This window comes from Pituophis catenifer, unplaced genomic scaffold, assembly GCF_029215685.1.
Source record: "Pituophis catenifer annectens isolate HBS135680 unplaced genomic scaffold, rPitCat1.0.hap2 SCAF_1, whole genome shotgun sequence".
Taxonomy (NCBI): Eukaryota; Metazoa; Chordata; class Lepidosauria; order Squamata; family Colubridae; genus Pituophis; species Pituophis catenifer.
This window is the reverse complement of record NW_027256881.1, coordinates 2,761,746-2,782,028: the sequence shown is the minus strand read 5'-3', so window position 1 is coordinate 2,782,028 and position 20,283 is coordinate 2,761,746. Positions and strand designations below refer to the sequence as shown.

The 20,283-nt window shown below is 44.3% G+C and overlaps 1 protein-coding gene across 1 annotated transcript in view; it reads left to right on the top strand.

Moving 5' to 3' along the window:
- BRIP1 (BRCA1 interacting DNA helicase 1) overlaps positions 1 to 19,978 on the top strand; it is a 130,446-nt gene extending 110,468 nt beyond the window's left edge. Inside the window, exons 17-20 of the mRNA XM_070945084.1 lie at positions 3,053 to 3,135; positions 12,608 to 12,895; positions 15,719 to 16,522; positions 19,153 to 19,978. Coding sequence (XP_070801185.1) covers positions 3,053 to 3,135; positions 12,608 to 12,895; positions 15,719 to 16,522; positions 19,153 to 19,247 — 1,270 coding nt within the window. The 3' untranslated portion in view covers positions 19,248 to 19,978. The remainder of the gene's footprint in view (positions 1 to 3,052; positions 3,136 to 12,607; positions 12,896 to 15,718; positions 16,523 to 19,152) is intronic.
- The last annotated feature ends 305 nt before the right edge of the window (positions 19,979 to 20,283 follow it).

Sequence of the window (20,283 nt, the reverse complement as noted above, 5' to 3'; positions counted from 1 at the left end):
AAAAACTGGGTCTTACATTAATTTTTGCACCAAAAGACACATTATGGCTTATTTTCCGGTTAGTCTTATTTTGGGGGAAATACAGTACTAAACGCCTCCGTCTGCTGACGATCTTAATTGGGGCTTATTTTTGGGGTAGGGCTTATATTACAAGCATCCTGAAAAATCATGCTAGGACTTATTTTCTTATTTGGGTCTTATTTTCGGGAAAACAGGGCATTTAAAGCTTCACAGTGCTTTACAGCACTCTCTAAGTGGTTTACAGAGTCAGCCTCTTGCTCCCAACAATCCGGGTCCTCATTTTACCCACCTCGGAAGGATGGAAGGCTGAGTCGACCTTGAGCCGGTCAGGATCGAACTCCTGGCAGTGAGCAGAGTTAATCTGCAATAGCAATAGCACTAAGACTTATGTACTGCTTCACGGTGCTTTACAGCCCTCTCTAAGTGGTTTACAGAGTCAGCATGTTGCCCCCAATAATCTGGGTCCTCATTTTACCCACCTCGGAAGGATGGAAAGCTGAATCAACCTTGAGCCAGTCAGGATCGAACTCCTCACAGTGAGCAGAGTTTGCCTGCAATACTGCATTCTAACCACTGTGCCATTATGGCTCTTTTAACATTTGAAATTCAAAACCACTTGGATGCTTGTTTGTATGTATCCCGCCTTTATTGATTTTTATAAATAACTCAAGACAGAGAACCTATCCAATTCTCTTTCCTCCTCCTACTGTGAGATGGGTTGGGCTGAGTGAGAGTGACTGGCCCAAAGTCACCCATCTGGCTGCCGTGCCCAAGGTGGGACTAGAACTCACAGTCTCCTGCCTTCTAGCCTGGTGCCTTAACCACTAAGACCAATCCATCACTCAGTCATCCAAAATAGAAAAAAGAAGGATATTTCTATGACAATAAAGATCAAAAAAGTTTAAGTGGCATTGTTTTTTAAGGTACGCCTTTGAAAGTTGAACATTGAGAAAGAGTTTTAAGTTAGTAACACTGTTTTTGTTTTGTTTTTTTAATTTGATTTATATGCCGCCCTTCTCCGGAGACTCAGGGCGGCTTACAATGCGTTAAGCAATAGCCTTCATCCTTTTGTATATTTATACAAAGTCAGCTTATTGCCCCCACAAACTGGGTCCTCATTTCACCTACCTTAGAAAGGATGGAAGGCTGAGTCAACCTTGAGCCTGGGGAAATTCGAACTTACTTTAATTGCAGACAGCTGGTGTTAAATTACAGTGCTCTGTCTGTTGTACTATCCAGGCTCTCTCTCTCTGTTGTTAAGTGAATCTGGCTTCCCCCTTGACTTTGCTTGTCAGAAGGTCCCAAATGATGATCCCAGGGACACTGCCAGTTGCCAAGCATCTGAATTTTGATCAAGTGACCACGGGGATGTTGCAACAGTCATAAGTGTGAAAACGGTCCGAAGTCATTTTTTTTCAGTGCCATTATAACTTCGGTTGTAAGTTGTAGGTTGTAAGTTGAGGACTATCTGTATCTGAAACCAGACCCGAAGCCAGTATCCGATTCTCTTGTCTGTTGAGATTCTCAGTCATCCAGATCACGGTTGTCCCAAAGGTGCTTTTTCAAGAGGCAACTTCTGCCGTGCCCTTAAAACTTTCCTTTTCCAACAAGCCGGGCTGGCCTAACAAATCCTTTTAAATGATTTTAAATTCGTATGTCTTTTAAATTTTGGGCCAAATTGAGATATTTCCTTTTAATCTGTTCTTAATGTTTGTATTATGTGTTTTTATCTGGCTGTACACCGCCCTGAGTTCCCAGGAAGAAGGGCAGTATATAAATTTGAAGTAAAATAAATAAATAAATAAATAAATAAACTGGACTTCCTTGTTTTCTTTGAAGACGTTTCGCTTCTCCTCCAAGAAGCTTCTTCAGCTCTGACCAGATCGTGGGGAATGGAAGGGTTTATATTTCTTGCAGACTGCTGGTCATTTGCATCCTTTTAGAGAGTCATTGAGGTCACTTGGAGGTTTGTCTCTATCCTCAGGATCACGATAGTGCAAATGAGCGTGGAGCCTTCTACAAAACAAACTTTTCAGCAGTTCCAAGACGGCTCCACGTCCGTTTGCACTACTCAGTTGATCCTGAGGACACAGATAAACCTCCAAGTGCTTCAAGGACCCTCTAAAAGGATGCAGATGACCAAGCTGTCTGCAAGGAGTATAAACCCTTCCATTCCCCACCATCCAGTCAGAGCTGAAGAAGCTTCTCGGATGAGAAGCGAAACGCCTTCAAAGAAAAACCAGAAAGTCCAGTTGCCTCTTGAAAAAAAGCACCTTTGGGACATCCAATTCGTTCCCTTTTCTGAAAGTTTTAAGAAAGCAGATCACGACCAGATACCGGGCTCATGTTACCATATGTGGTGGACATGTGTAGAAGCCAAAAGATATTGGACTAAAATCCACACATGGTTGGAAAAAATGACAAAGAAACACATTGACTTTAAACCAGAGATATTTTTATTAGGGATTTTACCAGAAACATATAATAGAGAACTGAGATATTTAATTGTGAATGTTTTAACAGCGGCTAGAATTGTATTTGCTAAAAATTGGAAAAAGGAGAAAATACCTACAGAAGATGAAGTTATCAAGAAAGTTATGGAATGTGCTGAAATGAGTAAATTGACATTTAAAATTAGAAAACAGGAAGATAAACAATATTATATGATATGGGATTTATTTTATCAATGGCTAGATAATAAAGCATGGAAATGAAGTATGAAATATGAAATAAATGTAATAATATAATATGTGAAACTGGTTTTTTTATGGGATAAATGCCATTGTTAAATAAATGTTAAATGAGAATAATAACACAAAGAGATATAATAAGAGAAATTAAATAACTTGTAAACTTTGGATATGGGATTAAGCACAAAAGAATTGTAACCGATAGACACACTTTCTGTAATTGTAATGGATGATGGTTGTTTTAGCTTTTGTTTAAAAATAAAAAAAATTGACCAAAAAAAGAAAAGAAAAAAAGAAAGCATATCACGGAGGTTGTAAGCTGATATGTTCTTCTGTTCCAGATGCATTCGCCACCGAAACGATTGGGGAGCACTTATTTTAGTCGATGACCGTTTTGGAAAGAACCCCAATAAATACACAGCTGGTAAGATATCTGATTATTTGGGGAAAACATGTTGGCAAGGCACAGGGAGGAGGAGCGGGATAACCCTCTCCTCTCACCCTAATTCGTTTTTCAGGGTTATCAGCAGGGATGTTCCCAACAGATGGTCAGAAAAGTCAAGATGGCAACTACAGCCATGTCATAAAACCCCTGCCCCCCCTTTTTCATTTACATTGCCATCTTGACATATATATTTTTTTAATCACCATTCCCATCCATCCACCCACCCACCCGCAAGGATGACCTTGCCAACTCTTGTTACTGCTTTTCCGGAAATGGCCTTGGTAGTCCAGGTAGGCCTCATCTTAACAACTGCAATAAAACTTTGATTTTGGGTTTCACCAATTAGACGGAGATGGTGTTTGTAGAAACGACAAGTTTATATTAACGACGGCGAAGCAAAAAGCGGCGATTTGCTGTTCATGCTTTATTTTGATCTTATTTGCCAAGCCTCCCAATTTTTATCGTGTCACCACGAGGAATACTGTTAACAGTGAAAATGTGCCATTGGGACTTCGAATGGTCCCTAAACGAATGGTTATAAGTCGAGGACTTCTTGTATACTGCACTGGTGAGACCACATTTGGAATGCTGCATCCAGTTCTGGTCACCACAATCCAGACAGGTGCTGAGGCCGTAGAAAGAGCGCAGAGAAGAGCAGTGAAGATGATCCACGGTCTGGAGGCTACACTGTATGATGGACCGTTACGGGAACTGTGAATCTCTGCTTTGGAAAAAGACTTTGGAAAAAGTTCAGAGAAGAGCAACTAAGATGATCAAAGGCCTGGAGACTAAACCATACGAAGAACGGGCTGCAGGTTTTGGGTCTGGCTAGTCTAAAGAAAAGAAGAATTCTGAGGGACATGATAGCGGTATTCCAGTATTTGAGGGACTGCCACAAAGAAGAGGGGGTCAAATTATTCTCCAAAGCACCAGAAGGCAGGGCAAGGATCAATGGGTGGAAACTAATCAAGGAGAGAAGCAACCTGGAATTGAGGAGAAATTCCCTAATAGTGAGGACAAGAAACTAGTGGAATACCTTACCTTCAGAAGTTGCGGGTGCTTAATCAGTTGAGGTTTTTAAAGAAAAGACTGGACAATCACTTGTCTGAAATGGTATAGGGCCATGATGGCGAACCTATGGCACGCGTGCCACAGGTGGCACACGGAGCCATATCTGTGGGCACGCGAGCGTTGCCCTAGCTCAGCTCCAGCATGCATGTGCATGCCAGCCAGCTGATTTTCGGGCCTTCCGGACCCACCGGAAGTCAGGAAATGGGCTGTTTCCGGCCTCTGGGGGGATGGGGAAGGCTGTTTTCATCCTCCCCAGGCTCCTAGAGAGGCTCTGGAGCCTGGAGAGGGTGAAAAATGGGCTTACCGGGCCCACTGTGCCATCACGTGCCAAAAGCAGGGGTTGTGCGCACATGCGTGGGGGGCATTGAATTATAGGGGTGGGCGCATGCGTGCGTGACCCCCCCCCTGCACTCCCCCTGCTTTTGGCACGCGACGGCAAAAAGGGTAGCCATCACTGGTATAGGGTCTCCTGCTTGAGCAGGGGATTGGACTAGAAGACTTCCAAGGTCCTTCCAGCTCTATTCCAATTGATAGTCCTTCTTTTCATTGAAGAACGCAAGGGGAATGGAAGAGAATGGAACATTGGCTATGGCTAGTCTAAAGAAATGAAGGACTAGGGGGGACATGGTAGCAGTATTTGAGGGGCTGCCCCAAAGAAGAAGGGGTCAAATTATTCTCCAAAGCACCGGAAGGCAGGACAAGAAACAATGGCTGGAAACTAATCAAGGAGAGAAGCAACCTGGAATTCCCTAACAGTGAGGACAATAAAGCAGTGGAACAGCTTGCCACCAGAAGTCGTGGGTGCTTCATCACTGGAGTCTTTTAAGAAGAGACTGGACAACCACTTGTCTGAAACGGTACATTGTCTCCTGCTGGAGCAGGGGGCTGGACTTGATGATCTCCAAGATCTCTTTCAACTCTATGTTTTTCTGAGATTTTCAAAATCTTTAGGCGTGGATAAGTTCAACAATATCTCATGTTCCTCTCCCTTTCCTTCTAAACCAGGGAACTCTGGTGACGTCAATATTTTAAAAATGCCTTTGCCCTTCAGATAGTCATTGCAACGGAAGTACTCAAAACCATAGTGAGGTTTTACGCATGAAATTCTAGCGGAATTCCACTTTGCGGAACCAGATCTCTGGAAATTAGGTTTGAAGGCTGGCTAGGATCATCATAAAAAAAGGATTCGGTTATCGTGTGACTGCAATTCACCCCCAGAACTCTTAGCGCTTGAGTAATTTGAGGCTTCTTAAAGGATCAGCTACCCTAAGAAAGCAAAAGAAAACCCATCAACAAAGGAACGCTCCCTTTAATGTTCTTTGAGGGTGGCCATCAAGGACATTTAACAGTATTTAACAATAACATAGTTGGAAGGGGCCTTGGAGGTCATCTGGTCCAACCCGCTTGCTCACGCAGGAGACCTGTACTAGGGATTCGAGCTGCCGAACTGCTGACCTTTCTGATCGACAAGCTCAGTGTTTTAGCCACTGAGCCACCTCGTCAGGCAATTTGATGGACTCCTGATCATTGGTGCTACAAATAGAGTTGGGGTCTGCTAATGGCACAAGGAAAAATGGCAGCAGGTAGATAATCATGCCTTCAGAAATCGTGAGTGCTCCATCACAGGAGTTTTTTTAAAGAAGAGACTGGACTCTCCTGCTTGAACAGGGGGCTGAAGACCTCCAAGATCCCTTCCTGGTCTAGTCTAGTCTAGTCTTAACAAAAGAGAAGGATTAGGAGTGACATGATACCAATCTTCCAATATTTTGGGGGGGGGGGGGGGCTGTCACAGAAAGAGAAGGTCAACTTATTCTCCGTAGCACCTGAGGGGCAGCTCAAGAAGTAATCATTAAAGAAAGCTCCAACCTAGAGCTAAGGAAGAATTTCCTGACAGGGAGAACAATTAACCAGTGGAACAGCTTGCCACCAGAAGTTGTGGGTGTTCTGTTTCTGTTGTTGGAGGTTTTCAAGAGGGCGACTGGATAACCATTTGTCTGAAATGGTATAGGACTATGATGGCGAACTTACGGCACGCGTGCCACAGGTGGCATGCGGAGCCATATCTGTGGGTACATGAGTGTTGCCCTAGCTCAGCTCCAGCCAGCTGATTTTCGGCCCTTCCGGGCCCACCGGAAGTCAGGAAATGGGCTCCCGATTTCCGGGGGTGTGTGGAAAGCTGTTTTCTCCCTCCCCAGGCTCCTAGAAAACCTCTGGAGCCTGGGGAGGATGAAAAAAAGGGCCTACCTGGCCCACCATACCATCGCGTGGCAGAAGCATGGGGAGCGTGGGGGTGTCGTATGCGCAGGGGGCAGGGGGCATTGAATTATGGGTGTGGGCATATGCGCGTGTGACCCCCCTCCCAGCACCTACCACTTTCACATAACCATCTCCTCTCCCCCACTGATCCACCAAGCTGGAAAGATTGGGGACCACTAGACTAGAAGTCCACTAAGCTCCCCTCCCAATTTTTTTTATTCTGCATTCTACTGTATGCATTCTTCATTCTTTTCTTTTTTTTAGCCTTCCTAAGCAATAGGAGGGATGCGGTGGCTCAGTGGTTAAGATGCTGAGCTTGTCAATTGAAAGGTTGGCAGTTCAGCGGTTCGAATCCCTAGTGCTGCGTAACGGGGTGAGCTCCCGTGACTTGTCCCAGCTTCCGCCAACCCAGCAGTTCGAAAGCACGTAAAAAATGCAAGTAGAAAAATAGGGACCACCTTTGGTGGGAAGGGAACAGCGTTCCGTGCGCCTTTGGCGTTGAGTCATGCCGTCCACATGACCACGGAGACGTCTTCGGACAGCGCTGGCTCTTCGGCTTTGAAACGGAGATGAGCACCGCCCCCTAGAGTCAGGAACGACTAGCACGTATGTGCGAGGGGAACCTTTACCTTTACCTTTTAAGCAACGTTATGGAATTGATAAAGCCCACCCTTCCCTCATCTTGACAGTAGGGGGCACTCCATTTCCATCATATGAACCGTTCGGGCCATGTCACTGAAGGGCGTAAGATGAAAGGATGACAGTGACTCTCCTTTAAAATCTTTCACGGTAATTTTAGACGCCATCAAAGGTGGGTGGGGCGTTTTGTTTTTATTTTTCCCTTCCCAATTTGGTCTTTGCTATAACAGTATTTTTTTTTTTCCACTTAACCTCTTTCTTGTCGAAACAAGGCCCATTAAATCAGAGGAGGCACTAAATATTTATGAATTAATTACATTCGCAAGGAAATCTAAGAAGCTTTAGAAAGTATCGCTGGCTGGCGCCTGTTTCACAGGTGCGGAGAACCTGTAGCCGTCCCAGTATTGTGGCTCTTCAACTCCCAGGAACTCAGGCGGTATGGCCAAAGGCCAGGAAAAAATATATATGTGGGAATTGTAATCCCACATGTGGAATGCCTCCCCTCTCATTTGGCTTGTCCGTGCATTTCTGTGCACACGTACAGGCACACTCAGTGTACACAAGGACATTGATCCCACATAATTTTCACGCTAAATTTTTGGGTGCATTGTGTAATTATTTCTGTTTTTTTATTTTTATCCTGCTGTTCTGGCAGGTTGTCAGAAGAGAAGCTTCAGGTTTGTTTGTTTTTTTCAGAATAAAGCTGCAGGACACATTGTACAAGAAGTTCTCGACTTAACAACTGTTCATTTAGGGCAGGGGTGGGCAAATGTGGCTCTTTTACAACCTGTGGACAGCGAAGCTGTCTCAGGAATTCTGGGAGTTGAAGTCCACAGGTTGTAAAAGAGCCACATTTGCCCACACCTGATTTAGGGACAGTTCAAGGTTACAACAGGACTGAGAAAAAGTGACTTTGCACTTGCGACCAAGCTGGTGATCAAAATTTGGGCACGTGGCATTTGGCATGTATTTTTCGCGGTTGCACTGTCCCAGGGTCATTTGATCACGTGTAAACTTCCCAGCTGGCTTCCGACAAGCCAAGTCAACGAGGGAAGCCAGATTCACTTAATGACTACATGATTCACTGAACAACTACAGTGATTCACTTAACTAAAACATATGAAGAACAGTTGCAGGAAGTGGGCATGGCTGGTCTAGTGAAGAGAAGGACCAGGGGAGACAGGATAGCATCTTCCAATATTTGAGGGCTGCCACAGAGAGGAGGGGGTCAAGCTATTCTCCAAAGCACCCGAAGGCCAGACAAGGAATAATGGATGGAAACTGAACAAGGAGAGATTCAACCTGGAAATAAGGAGAAATTTTCTGACAGTGAGAAACAATCAACCCATGGAACAGAAGTTGCCTTCAGAAGTTGTGGGAGCTTCATCCCTGCATGCTTTCAAGAAAAGACTGGGTTGCCATTTGTCAGAAATGGTGTAAAGTCCCCTGCTTGGGCGGGAGGTTGGACTAGATGACCTACAAGGTCCCTTCCACCTCTGTTAATCTAATCTAATTGTGGCCAAAAAAAGGTTGTAAAATAGCAATAGCACTTAGACTTATATACCGCTTCACGGGGCTTTACAGCCCTCTCTAAGCGGTTTACAGAATCGGCGTATTGCCCCCAGCAATCTGGGTCCTCATTTTACCCACCTCGGAAAGATGGAAGGCTGAATCAACCTTGAGCCTGGTGAGATTCGAACTGCCAAATTGGAGGCAGCCGGCAGTCAGCAGAAGTAGCCTGAATACTGCATTCTAACCACTGCGCCACCACGGCTCACTTAGAAACCGTCTTGCTTAGCAATGAAAATTGGCTCAGTTGTGGTCGTAGGGCGAGGACTACGTGTACACCAGCAAAAATATAAAAGGATCATGAAATTTTGAGGATTTTTCATCAGGTTCGCCTGATTCGCCAGTTGCGTCCCTTTCTGGATCGGGACTCCTTATGCACGGTCACTCATGCTCTCGTCACCTCCCGCCTGGACTATTGTAACGCTCTCCCAGGGGGAGAGCCTTCTCTGTGGGGGCACCTACTATCTAGAATGAGCTCCCCCCAGAGATACGGAGGATCCCGGATCTGCGCACCTTCCGCCGCGCTCTAAAGACCATTTTATTTCACTAGGCGGGCCTGGCCTAATTTTCTCCCTCTTTTATAAAAGAATTTTTAATATTTTTTAGTATTTTATATATTCAAATTTTAAAATTGGTTTTAAATTGATTGAGGTTTTAATTTGTCTGGGCCAAAACTATTTAATTTGATTTTAATTCTGCTTTTTAAATTTTGTATGTATGGATTTTATTGTTGGCTGTTCACCGCCCTGAGTCCTTCGGGAGTAGTGCAGTATATAAATCTTTTTTTTTTTTTAAATTTGATTTATATGCCGCCCTTCTCCGGAGACTCAGGGCGGCTTACAATGCGTTAAGCAATAGCCTTCATTCTTTTGTATATTTATACAAAGTCAGCTTATTGCCCTCACAACTGGGTCCTCAGTTTACCTACCTTAGAAAGGATGGAAGGCTGAGTCAACCTTGAGCCTGGTAAGATTCGAACCTGCAGAAATTGCAGGCAGCTGTGTTAATAACAGGGTGCATTAAACCACTGTACTACCAAGGCTCCTATATATAAATAAAAGTAAAGTAAAGTAAAGTAAATGTCTTATGTAGCAGTTGTGGTTTATTCATTGCTTAATTCAAACATTTGTTGTTAAAGTTGGGCTCTTGGACCCGACCAAGGCTGAAAGATTATCTTTGCTCTTCAACGAGCAGACAAAAGACATTGTCTTCTCTCCAGATCTGTGAAAAGCAGCCTTGGCCGGCTGCTCTTTCCGTCACATCTCTGAGACACGTCTTTCTAGCTGCCTCGATCTTGCCTTGGCATGAGAACAAGCGGCCCTGTTGTGCATCAACAGAGTCCTTTAATTTCCCGAGGTGTCCTTGAGTGAACAGCTGAGGATTTAAGGACACCAGAACCTTTCCAAAACTTCTCTTCCCTCTGACCCTGGAGAAGTGGGAGAGGAAGGGAACATGGTAAATAAAACAAATTTGCCAAGTGCCTTGAGCTACGGAAGACATATAATAATGGTGCAGTTAAAAAAAAAATTAGAACTTGAATCCTTGGTTGTCCTCGGCCTTCTGCTTTTTTTGTGAGATTGTACGATTTGGACTGAAAATTCAGCAAAACTTGTTTTACAAAACTAATAATAATAATAATAATAATAATAATAATAATAATAATAATAATAATAATAATAATAATAATAATTTTATTTCTATACCGCCCTTCTCCCGAAGGACTCAGGGCGGTGTACAGCCTGATTAAAAGCACAAAGACAAACAAAATTTAAAAATAATTAAAATTATTAAATAATTGGCTCAATTTTAAAACCCCCAAATTTAAAATCCCACATTTAAAACCAATTAAAATCTTTATATTGACAGCCCGGCCTGGCGGAACAACAAGGTTTTGAGGGCACAGCGAAATACACGGAGGTCGGAGATCTTACACATTTCTGGGGGCAGTTCATTCCAAAGGGCAGGGGCTCCCACAGAGAAGGCCCTCCCCCTGGGTGTCGCCAGCGGACATAGTTTGGCCGATGGCACCCTGAGGAGACCCTCTCTGGGAGCGGATTGGCCAGTGGAAGGCTACTGGTGGCAGAAGACGGTCTCAAATGTACCCAGGTCCAATGCCATGGAGCGCTTTAAAGGTGGTAACCAACACTTTGAATCGCACCCGGAAGACCACTGGGAGCCAGTGCAGCTCGCGCAGGAGGGGTGTCATGTGGGCGCAACGAGTTGCGCCCATAATCACCCGCGCGGCCGCATTCTGGACCAGTTGGAGCCTCTGGATGCTTTTCAAGGGGAGCCCCATGTAGAGAGCATTACAGTAGTCCAGTCAGGAGGTGACAAGGGCATGAGTGACCGTGCGCAAGGCGTCGCGATCCAGAAAGGATCGTTGTAATCGTTACAACAAATAGGATCCAACTTACTTGGTTCTAATAGGCTTAGCTTTGTGGTCCTGGTTAGGTTTGTTGTGGTTCAGTTGCTAAGTCACATCTGACTCTTCGCGGCCCCATGAACCATATAGTACACCAGGCCCCCATCCAGAGATGGGCTTCACATAATTTAGCCACCTCTCGAAGTAACGGTAACAGAGTTGGAAGGGATCTTGGAGGTCATTATTATTATTATTAGTCATATTTCTAGGCCGCCCACTCTCCGAGGACTCTGGGCGTCTTACAACAATCGACAGTATACTAAATAGCATATTGCCCCCAACAATCTGGGTCCTCATTTTACCCACCTCAGAAGGATGGAAGGCTGAGTCAACCTTGAGCCGGTGAGATTTGATCTGCTGATCTGCTAAACTAGCAGTCAGCTGAAGTTGCTGCAGTACAGCACTCTAACCACTGCGCCACCTCGGCTTGTCATCTAGTCCATGCAGGAGACCTATACTAGGGATTCAAACCACCAACCTTTCTGATTGACAAGCTCAGCATCTTAGCCACTGAGCCACTGTTCACCCCAGCACCGAAAATGTGAGCGTGCACGCTTGCACGCATGTGTGCGGCTTAAAAAATGCAGCTAAATAGGATGGCATAGCGCCAGGGCCGGTGGGTCGGCCCGTCCGCAGGTCACAAACCGGTTCGCACGAACCGGTACGAACCAGATGAATCCCACCCCTCCCCTTCTGGGGCTACCACAAAGAAGTGGATGGGGTCAACTATTCTCCAAAACAGCAGAAGGCAGGACAAGAAGTGATGGGTGGAAACTAAACAAGGAGAGAAATCAACCTAAAAACGAAGGAGAGAAATTTCCAGATAGTTACAACTATTAATCAGTGGAATGGCTTGCCTCTAGAGGTTTTGGATGCTCCATCCCTGGAGGTGTTAAGGAAAAGATAGCAATAGCACTAAGACTTAATGTACTGCTTTATAGCGCTTTACAGCCCCCCTCTAAGCGGTTTTACAGAGTCAGCCTATGGCCTCCAACAATCTAGGTCCTCATTTTACAGACCTCGAAAGGATGGAAGGCTGAGTCGACTTGAGCCGGTCAGGATCGAACTGCTGGCAGTGGGCAGAGTTAGCCTGCAATGCTGCATTCTAACCACTGTGCCACCACGGCTCTTTCGTGTGTAATGCAGGGGTGTCAAACTCGCGGGCCGGTTGTGTCACACGCTGGCCCCGCCCCTGCCTGGTTTAGCGAAGGGGGGAAGTCCCAATACGTCACATGACACTGTCGTGACATCGCAAGTTTGATACTCCTGGTGTAATGTATAAGAGTAGAATAGAATAGAATAGAACAGAACAGAACAAGAGCAGAATAGAATAGAATAGAATAGAATAGAATAGAATAGAATAGAATAGAATAGAATAGAATAGAATAGAATAGAATAGAACTGGGATGGAATGGAATGGAATGGAATGGAATGGAATGGAATGGAATGGAATGGAATGGAATTCATCTCTGATTCATTATATCATTTCCCCAGGGTTGTCCAAATGGATTCGTCATCAGATCCATCACTACGAAGACTTTGATTCTGCCCTTAGCTCTTTGGATGCCTTTGCTAAAATGAACCAGAATGACGCCAAAGTTGCACTTCAGGATACCAACAGCTCTCTGCTCATGTCTACAAGTTTAAATATTCTGACACCAGTTTCTGTTCCAGAGGGAACTCTTCCTTTAACACCAGGCGCTCTTCATGAAAGGGAAGCGCAAGTTTCAGTTTTGGAAACAGGCGCTGCAGAACGCATCGCGACTCGCCCAACAACATCTGGTTAGTCACGAGGTCCCTCACCAGAGCAAAGTTAATCTTGCTAAGATTTTAAAAATCAAATTCTTTCATCATTCTGCTTATTTCTGGACAGCCTTCTGGGTATGACCAACAGCCAAAGAGTACCAGGAGCTGTTTCATCCCAAGCCATCAATCAGGAACCCTGTATCTGAAAACTAAAATTTTTAAAATGGCTAAAACTGTTTCAGATGGACAAGTCTCATAAGATTGCACAGGTCTCACCTCGGAGATCCTGAGCAATCTTGTCATCTCATGCAGTTTTATACAAAATTTTTGGAAGCTCTTTTTTTGTCTGTAATCTCCTTGTCAGAAATCTTTTAAGGTGCAAGAAAACTGAGGTCATTTTTGACAACGTGGTAGGTAGGTAGGAATCAATGGATGAGTGAGTTGGTAAGTTCAAAGAAGGGAAGGAACGAAGTTGGACAGGGAAGGAAGGAAGTTGGAACGAATGAACGAACAAAGGATGGGTAGAGGGAAGGAAAAAGGAAGGAAGGAAAAAATGAGGATGAAAGGAAGGAGAATAGAAGGTAGATGGAAGGAAGAAAAGTAGGGAAGGAAGGAAGGAGAAGGGAAGGAAGGAAGTTGGAACGAATGAACAAACCAAGGTTGGGTAGAGGGAAGGAAAAAGAAGAAGGAAGGAAGGAAAAAATGATGGAAGGAGAATAGAAGGCAGGTGGAAGGAAGAAAAATAGGGAAGGAAGGAAGTTGGAACAAATCAACGAAGATGGGTAGAGGGAAGGAAGGAAAGAAGGAAAAATGAGGATGGAAGGAAGGAGAATAGAAGAAGGAGAGGAAGAAAAATAGGAAGGAAAATGAAAGAAGAAAAATACAGATGGAAGGAAGAAGAAAGGAAGGAAAATGAAGTAAATAAAATTAGGATGGAAAGAAGAAAAAGGAAGGAAGGAGAAGGAAAAAAAATAAGGATGGATGGAAGGAAGAGTTTCTTTTGCTTTTCAAGAGAGTCCCATCACCTGAGTCTTGGCTGGACAGATTTAAGGGCAGTTCCTGGGATAGTACAGCTGCCTTCCATGGCTGCACTGCAATCCCAAGAAAATACATTTGGCTTCTGAAGCATCGTTCTGAGTTGGCAGAGAGCGAAAATCTGCCAATGGAAAGGAAAGTCCCAAAAAAACCACCTCTGGGCGTGCAGAGATGTGTTGGGCCACCCACAGGGCTCCCTTTTGTTCCCGAGTGGAAAGAAGGGATTAAACCCGTCTTAACAAAATGTTCCACAGCAGTTCCTCCCCATACTTAGTTGTATATACACTGAAGGCAGGAGGTTCTATTACGGCGTGTCAATCCGCTCGCTTGAAAACTAGTCACAGTCTACAAAGTGAGGAAGTTCCGGAGGGTGGAAAGGCCCCCAATGTGGCTGTTTAATTTTGCTAATACACAAGAACAAGCTGTGTAGAGGGTTGATGCAATGCTGGGCACAGGGTGGCATTCCTTATTTACAACGTTAACATTTTTAATGCTGTAACCCTCCCTCCTTTTCCCTTCTTTCCTTCCTTCCTTCCTTCCTTCCTTCCTTCCTTCCTTCCTTCCTTCCTTCCTTCCTTCCTTCCATCCTCCTTTCTATTCTCCTTCCTTCCTTCCATCCTCCTTCTTCCTTCGTTTTCCTTCCTTTCCTCTACCCGTCCTTTGTTCATTTGTTCCAACTTCCCTCCTTCCATCCCTCCCTGACCTTCCTTCCTTTCCTTCTTCTCCCTCCATGCTCTTTCTCCCTCCCTTCCTCCTGCCCTCCATGGTTTTTCTTTCCTTCCTTCCTCCTTCTATGCCCTTCCTCCCTCCCTCCCTGAACTTCTTTCTTGTCCTTCTTCTCTCCCTCCATTCCCTCCCTCTCTCTCTCCCTCCCTTCCTTCCTCCCTCCCTCCCTCGCTTCCATCCTCCTTCCCTTCTCCTCTTCCCTAACTTGCAGCATTCCATGGACATGTGACCACAATTTCCAACAATTTCCAACATTTTTTTTTGCTGGAAACTGATGTTTACTTCCAGTTGCTGCTGCGTTTTTTTTTATTATTATTATTTGTTAGAACTTTGTGTTTTAACTTTCTTTAAAATAAGATAGAAAGTTTAAAAAAATAAATAAGGGTGGGATATAAATCTATCATTTAATCAATTATTCTTGGTAAGGCCACACTTGGAATACTGCATTCAGTTTTGGTCGCCACAATGTAAAAAAGATGTGGAGACTCTAGAAAGAGTGCAGAGAAGAGCAACAAAGAGGATTAGGGGACTGGAGGCTAAAACATATGAAGAACAGTTGCAGGAACTGGGTAGGTCTAGTTTGATGAAAAGAAGGACTAGGGGAGACATGATAGCAGTGTTCCAACATCTCAGGGGTTGCCCCAAAGAAGAGGGAGTCAAGCTATTCTCAAAAGCACCTGAAGGCAGGACAAGAAGCAATGGGTGGAAACTAATCAAGAAGAGAAGCAACTTTAGAACTAAGAAGAAATTTCCTTAGAACAATTAACCAGTGGAACAACCTGCCTCCAGGACTTGTGAATGCTCCAACACTGGAGGCTTTTAAGAAGAGATTAGATAACCATTTGTCTGAAGTGGTGTAGTGTTTCCTGCCTAAGCAGGAGGTTGGACTAGAAGACCTCCAAGGTCCCTTCCAACTCTGTTGTTCTGTTCTGTTCTGTTCTATCCTATCCTATCCTATCCTATCCTACCCTACCCTACCCTACCCTACCCTATCCTATCCTATCCTATCCTAAACACCAAGTACTGACTCCTCATGACAAGAATTAATAATCTCTCCTTCTGTCTCTTATCTTATTATTATTTGTTCTTCCTCCCCAGATTCACCTTTCTCCATAAAGCAAAATAAATTTACAGACTCCACCAGCCCCATGGGTTCACCTGCTGAAAACAGGAGGAAGAGAGCAAACGGTCGTTTCTCTGCCAGCAACATAGAAAGTTACTTCACTAAAATGCTGAATTCAACACCAGCAGTAAAGAAGAATTACGTCTTCAAGGCTACCGGGCCAACAGAAAAAGCAGTGGAGGAAGACGGTCACTCTGTTGCACATGGACCCCAGCAGAATATTTCGTGGGTTGAAGAAGACCAACCAATAAGACAGTTGCCAGATGGCGAAACGATTAATGGTTCTCCAAGAACAGAGATTATCTCGATGACTGAGAAATATCCCCGTGAAAGACAGCACACTGGACATAAAGACTTGGAGAAAGTGGTGTCTTCTCCAAGGAGAGCAAATGTGGAATTATCCAGGTCAGATCCAGGTGTCAAAACTGATGCTGGAGATGACAGGCTCTGTTTTACGCCTGAACTATATGATGATGAAGAGGTGGAAGAAGAGAAGAACGAAGGCTTGATTCACAATTACAATAGTACTTTGACTTCCTTTGAAACCGCAAACACCGTTCTGGTGGAAGAATCTTGTCCACCCAATGCTCAAAAGCCGGGAGATGCCACCTCCAGGTTTAAAGTTGAAGCAGGAGTGGGCCCAGAGTGGTGGGGGATCACGGAGAACAGCCACAATAACAAAAGTGCCATTGAGGAAGCTGGGCATAAGGTTGGCATTGAAGTAACCGTGCGGGAGGAAAAGGGAAAGGAAAACCAGTTTGCTGGATCACAAAGCAAAGGTGTGTCTTGCAATCAGTTCACTTAACCAGTAAAAAAAATCAGGCTTGAGGAAAAAATAGGATCACTGTTTCTAGTTCAGGTCAGGAACGGGTTTCAGAGAATCCATGTTTCGGGAAAACTGGAGGGACACTCATACTTCAGGGATGCCTGCCTTCATGGAAAAAGTTGGCTCGGAATGGAGATTGACCAACCCTGTCCCAAAATGTCCCATCTCTCCTCCCGTTCACTTCTGCAACATTCCGGAAGATAGGAAGATGTGATGTGCCCTCAACCATGTTCCTGTCTCTACGAGTGTTGACGAGTGAAACGAGAGCATCCACTGAGATGACAGGTGTTTCCAACCAATGACGGATTGGGATCCATTCTTATTACAGAACATGGCAGACCAAACAGGAGGAGATGTAGGAAAAGGGCAGGCAGAGATGGGGCAGAGTCAAGAGAGGAATTAGCACCAGGGGTTGGCAGCCTTAAAGATTCAAATAGCCACAAAGGTCCTAACCGGAAGCCCCCTGCTCAATTCTGGAGCCAACTGGAAGTCCAGTTCCCCCATCTTAGAGTCTCCTCCTAGCGTGGCGTCCTTTTTCCTCTGCCGACCGGAAGTCCGGTTCCCCCACCACAGAGCCTCCTAGCGTGGCATCCTTTTTCCTCTGCCAATCGGAAGTCCGGTACTCCCACCCCACCATAGAGTCTCCTCCTAGTGCGGCGTCCTTTTTCCTCTGCCGACCGGAAGTCCGGTTCCCCCACCACAGAGCCTCCTAGCGTGGCATCCTTTTTCCTCTGCCAATCGGAAGTCCGGTACTCCCACCCAACCATAGAGTCTCCTCCTAGCATGGCGTCCTTTTTCTTCTGCTGACTGGAAGTCTGGTTCCCTCACCATAGAGTCATCTCCTAGAGCAGCGTCCTTTTTCCTCTACCTGTCCTAACCAAAAGCCCTATCAATTGTGGAGCTGACTGGCGACAGGGAGCTGCAACAGAGAGATGAAAGAGCCACATGCAACTCCAGAGCTGCAGATTGCTGACCCCTGAACTAGCCTGGAAGCCATTTTTGGGAACATAAGGATTCCAGGCTGATTCCTCTCTTGACTCCACTCCCTGTCTCTGCCTGTCCTTCTCCTAAAAGAGGCTGAACCATTCCTTTCAGCAATATATCCAACCTATGGTGGACAGCAACTGGTGTAATTTTAGGAGATCTTTACAGAAGGACAGGAGAAACCACTTGGGTTTTGGTCTCTTCTGCTGCAAGCTGATCGTCCCACCCTTGTTTTATTATTATGTCTCACCAGCCTATTTGCAAAAGGAATCAGGAATCAGGTTTCTCTGGTCAGTGAGATCATTTCCAGATAAATATAACAGAGCCTATTTGACTCACTACTTTGTTTTCTTGAGGTAAGGTGAAAATTGTCAGGTTATACGAGTGTAGTTTGTTCAACATAACACAATGCTTGCAAACAGATCCATTGTGGAGTTAGTTTAGTAGCTACCAGCAAACATGTTCCCATCCCCAATCCTTTAAACAATCACGTGAACTTCACAGTGTGCCTATCATGAACTAGGAAAACTAAACCCAAGTAGCTTTTTTACAGCAAACAATTATGCACTTTTATATGCCATCATTCACCATCAAAACGGGCAAAGCTGAATATTAACAGCATAAGCCTGTAGAAATAATTAAATATCATTTCATGAGCCTATCACCAACATATTTTTATTATGAAGAAGTCTGCAGGCATTATTTTGCTAGGAAAATAAACAGCATAAATCGGTGCTACGGTTCTTCACCAGGACTTTATTGTTTTCTGCATAATGATTTGATTTGTGTCAAATATAAATGCATCCTTAAAATATTTTTGGGAGCCAAATCAGGTCTCGGGCACTGAAGCACATTTAATTAAAGATGTAAGTCTGAGAGCTTTTAAGTGAGGGCCAAAATTTGTGTCATATCAAGACCGATGAGACCATTAGAAATTAATTTTATAACGAGTAATGCCACCCCATATCCATTAGTTCACCAGTAATGTCCATCATGTTATACATTTCTTCTAAATAGAACACTTTGTAAAGAACGTATCATACAAACTTCTAAATCCATTAGTTGCAATTTTATAACAGCTTATTAACTATTGTATGTGGTATAATTTTTACACAAAATGTTAGGGGTCTTTTTTTAAATTTCTTTCTCCCAAACTGGGTTAGACATCTTCCTTTTTTTCCCCAATCTTTGGGACAAACATTTGTCTTCTGAATCCTTGTCAAATAAATGATGGTGGCGTTTTAGATTTTGACCCACGAGTTTCATCGTTTTTCGTTTGCCTCTTTGTGAAACAAATGACAACAATGGAGGAATTGAAGGAAGGCTTCTGAAACATTAGAACAGGGGTGGGGAACAATGGCTCTTGGATGACTGGTGGACTTCAACTCCCAGAATTCCTGAGCCAACCCTCAGAAATGGTGGCTCAGGAATTCTGGGAGTTGAAGTCCCACACGTCATACAAGGGACTATGTTTCTCCACCTCAGCATTAGAACAAAGCCGTCTTAAATAATACGTCGTCATTTAAATATAAGCAAGGGAGGGTTTTGGGGTTGTGATAACTAGAAAAAAAAATTAATTGAATCCTGAATTTATTGAAGGGCTGAAAGTGCAGAGAAGGTATAAACGAAGAGCAAGGAAGCCATCCAATAACAGAAAGGCACACCAACAACAGGTAACCTTAAAGAATGTGTAGATCGAAGTGTACGTGTGGAAATATTGGTTACCCAGTGAGGTCCATGTTGTATGAAACCTTCAGATCCCATTAAATAAAGATCTCAATAGATAAGGACATCAATTGCAAGACCCCTTCTGATGCTCATGAGTTTCAAGATTGAACGTTGGCTAGAAACATTGTCCTTCTGCATTGTGCAAGACCAAACAGAAGAAGACACGGAAATGGGATGGTGTGAGCTTGGTAAGAGCCATCATGCAAGGTCTTCTCATGTGACTTTACTTCCAGGTAACCAAAGGAGGAATTAGGTTGTGGGGACGTTGACAATCCCCAAGGTGACATCTTGAGAAGAAACCGAGTTTTGCTGATTTGTGAAACGTGGACAATGTCCCAGAAATATTTAAGTGTAATTTTTCTCCTTCCTTTTTCCAACAACAGCTTATAGCTAACCTAGGAAGGGGGACCGGCCATTACTACACCCATTAGTGACTACTTCCCTTTGGGTTCCTGTCACGTAGAACAGTCATTTATTCTCGGTTTCAAAATGGTGCCCTTGCAGTGCAGGGCAGAATTTATTCATGGAAATGCAGGGCTTTTCCTGCAAGAATTGAGGTTCTCACCTTATAGAAGTGAGGAGAGAATGGCAAAGAACTCTATGATTCTTCCTGGATTTCACTCCCATTCCACTGAGGTGTCTCCCAAAGTTGACTCCCACATTCATTGTGCCAGCAAGCTAGGATCCATAGCTTTCTAAGGACCTCCACACGGATGTCTACTTTTGGTTAGCTACTTTGAAGATTTGTGGACTTCAACTCCCAGAATTCCATTCTGGCTGGGGAATTCTGGGAGTTGAAGTCCACAAGTCTTAAAAGTTGCTGGGATTGGTGGACATCCCTGGTTTTAAAAATCAGGATGGTAAATGGAATCAAGTAAGTGAAGTCTCCCAGCTTTTTGTATGTGCCACACACCTAAAAAAGGTCTTCAGGAAGAACCTTCTGCTTTGTTGAGAAGGCTACTTGCTTCTTAGCATTTTTGAAAGCCTTAAACGTGCAGATGT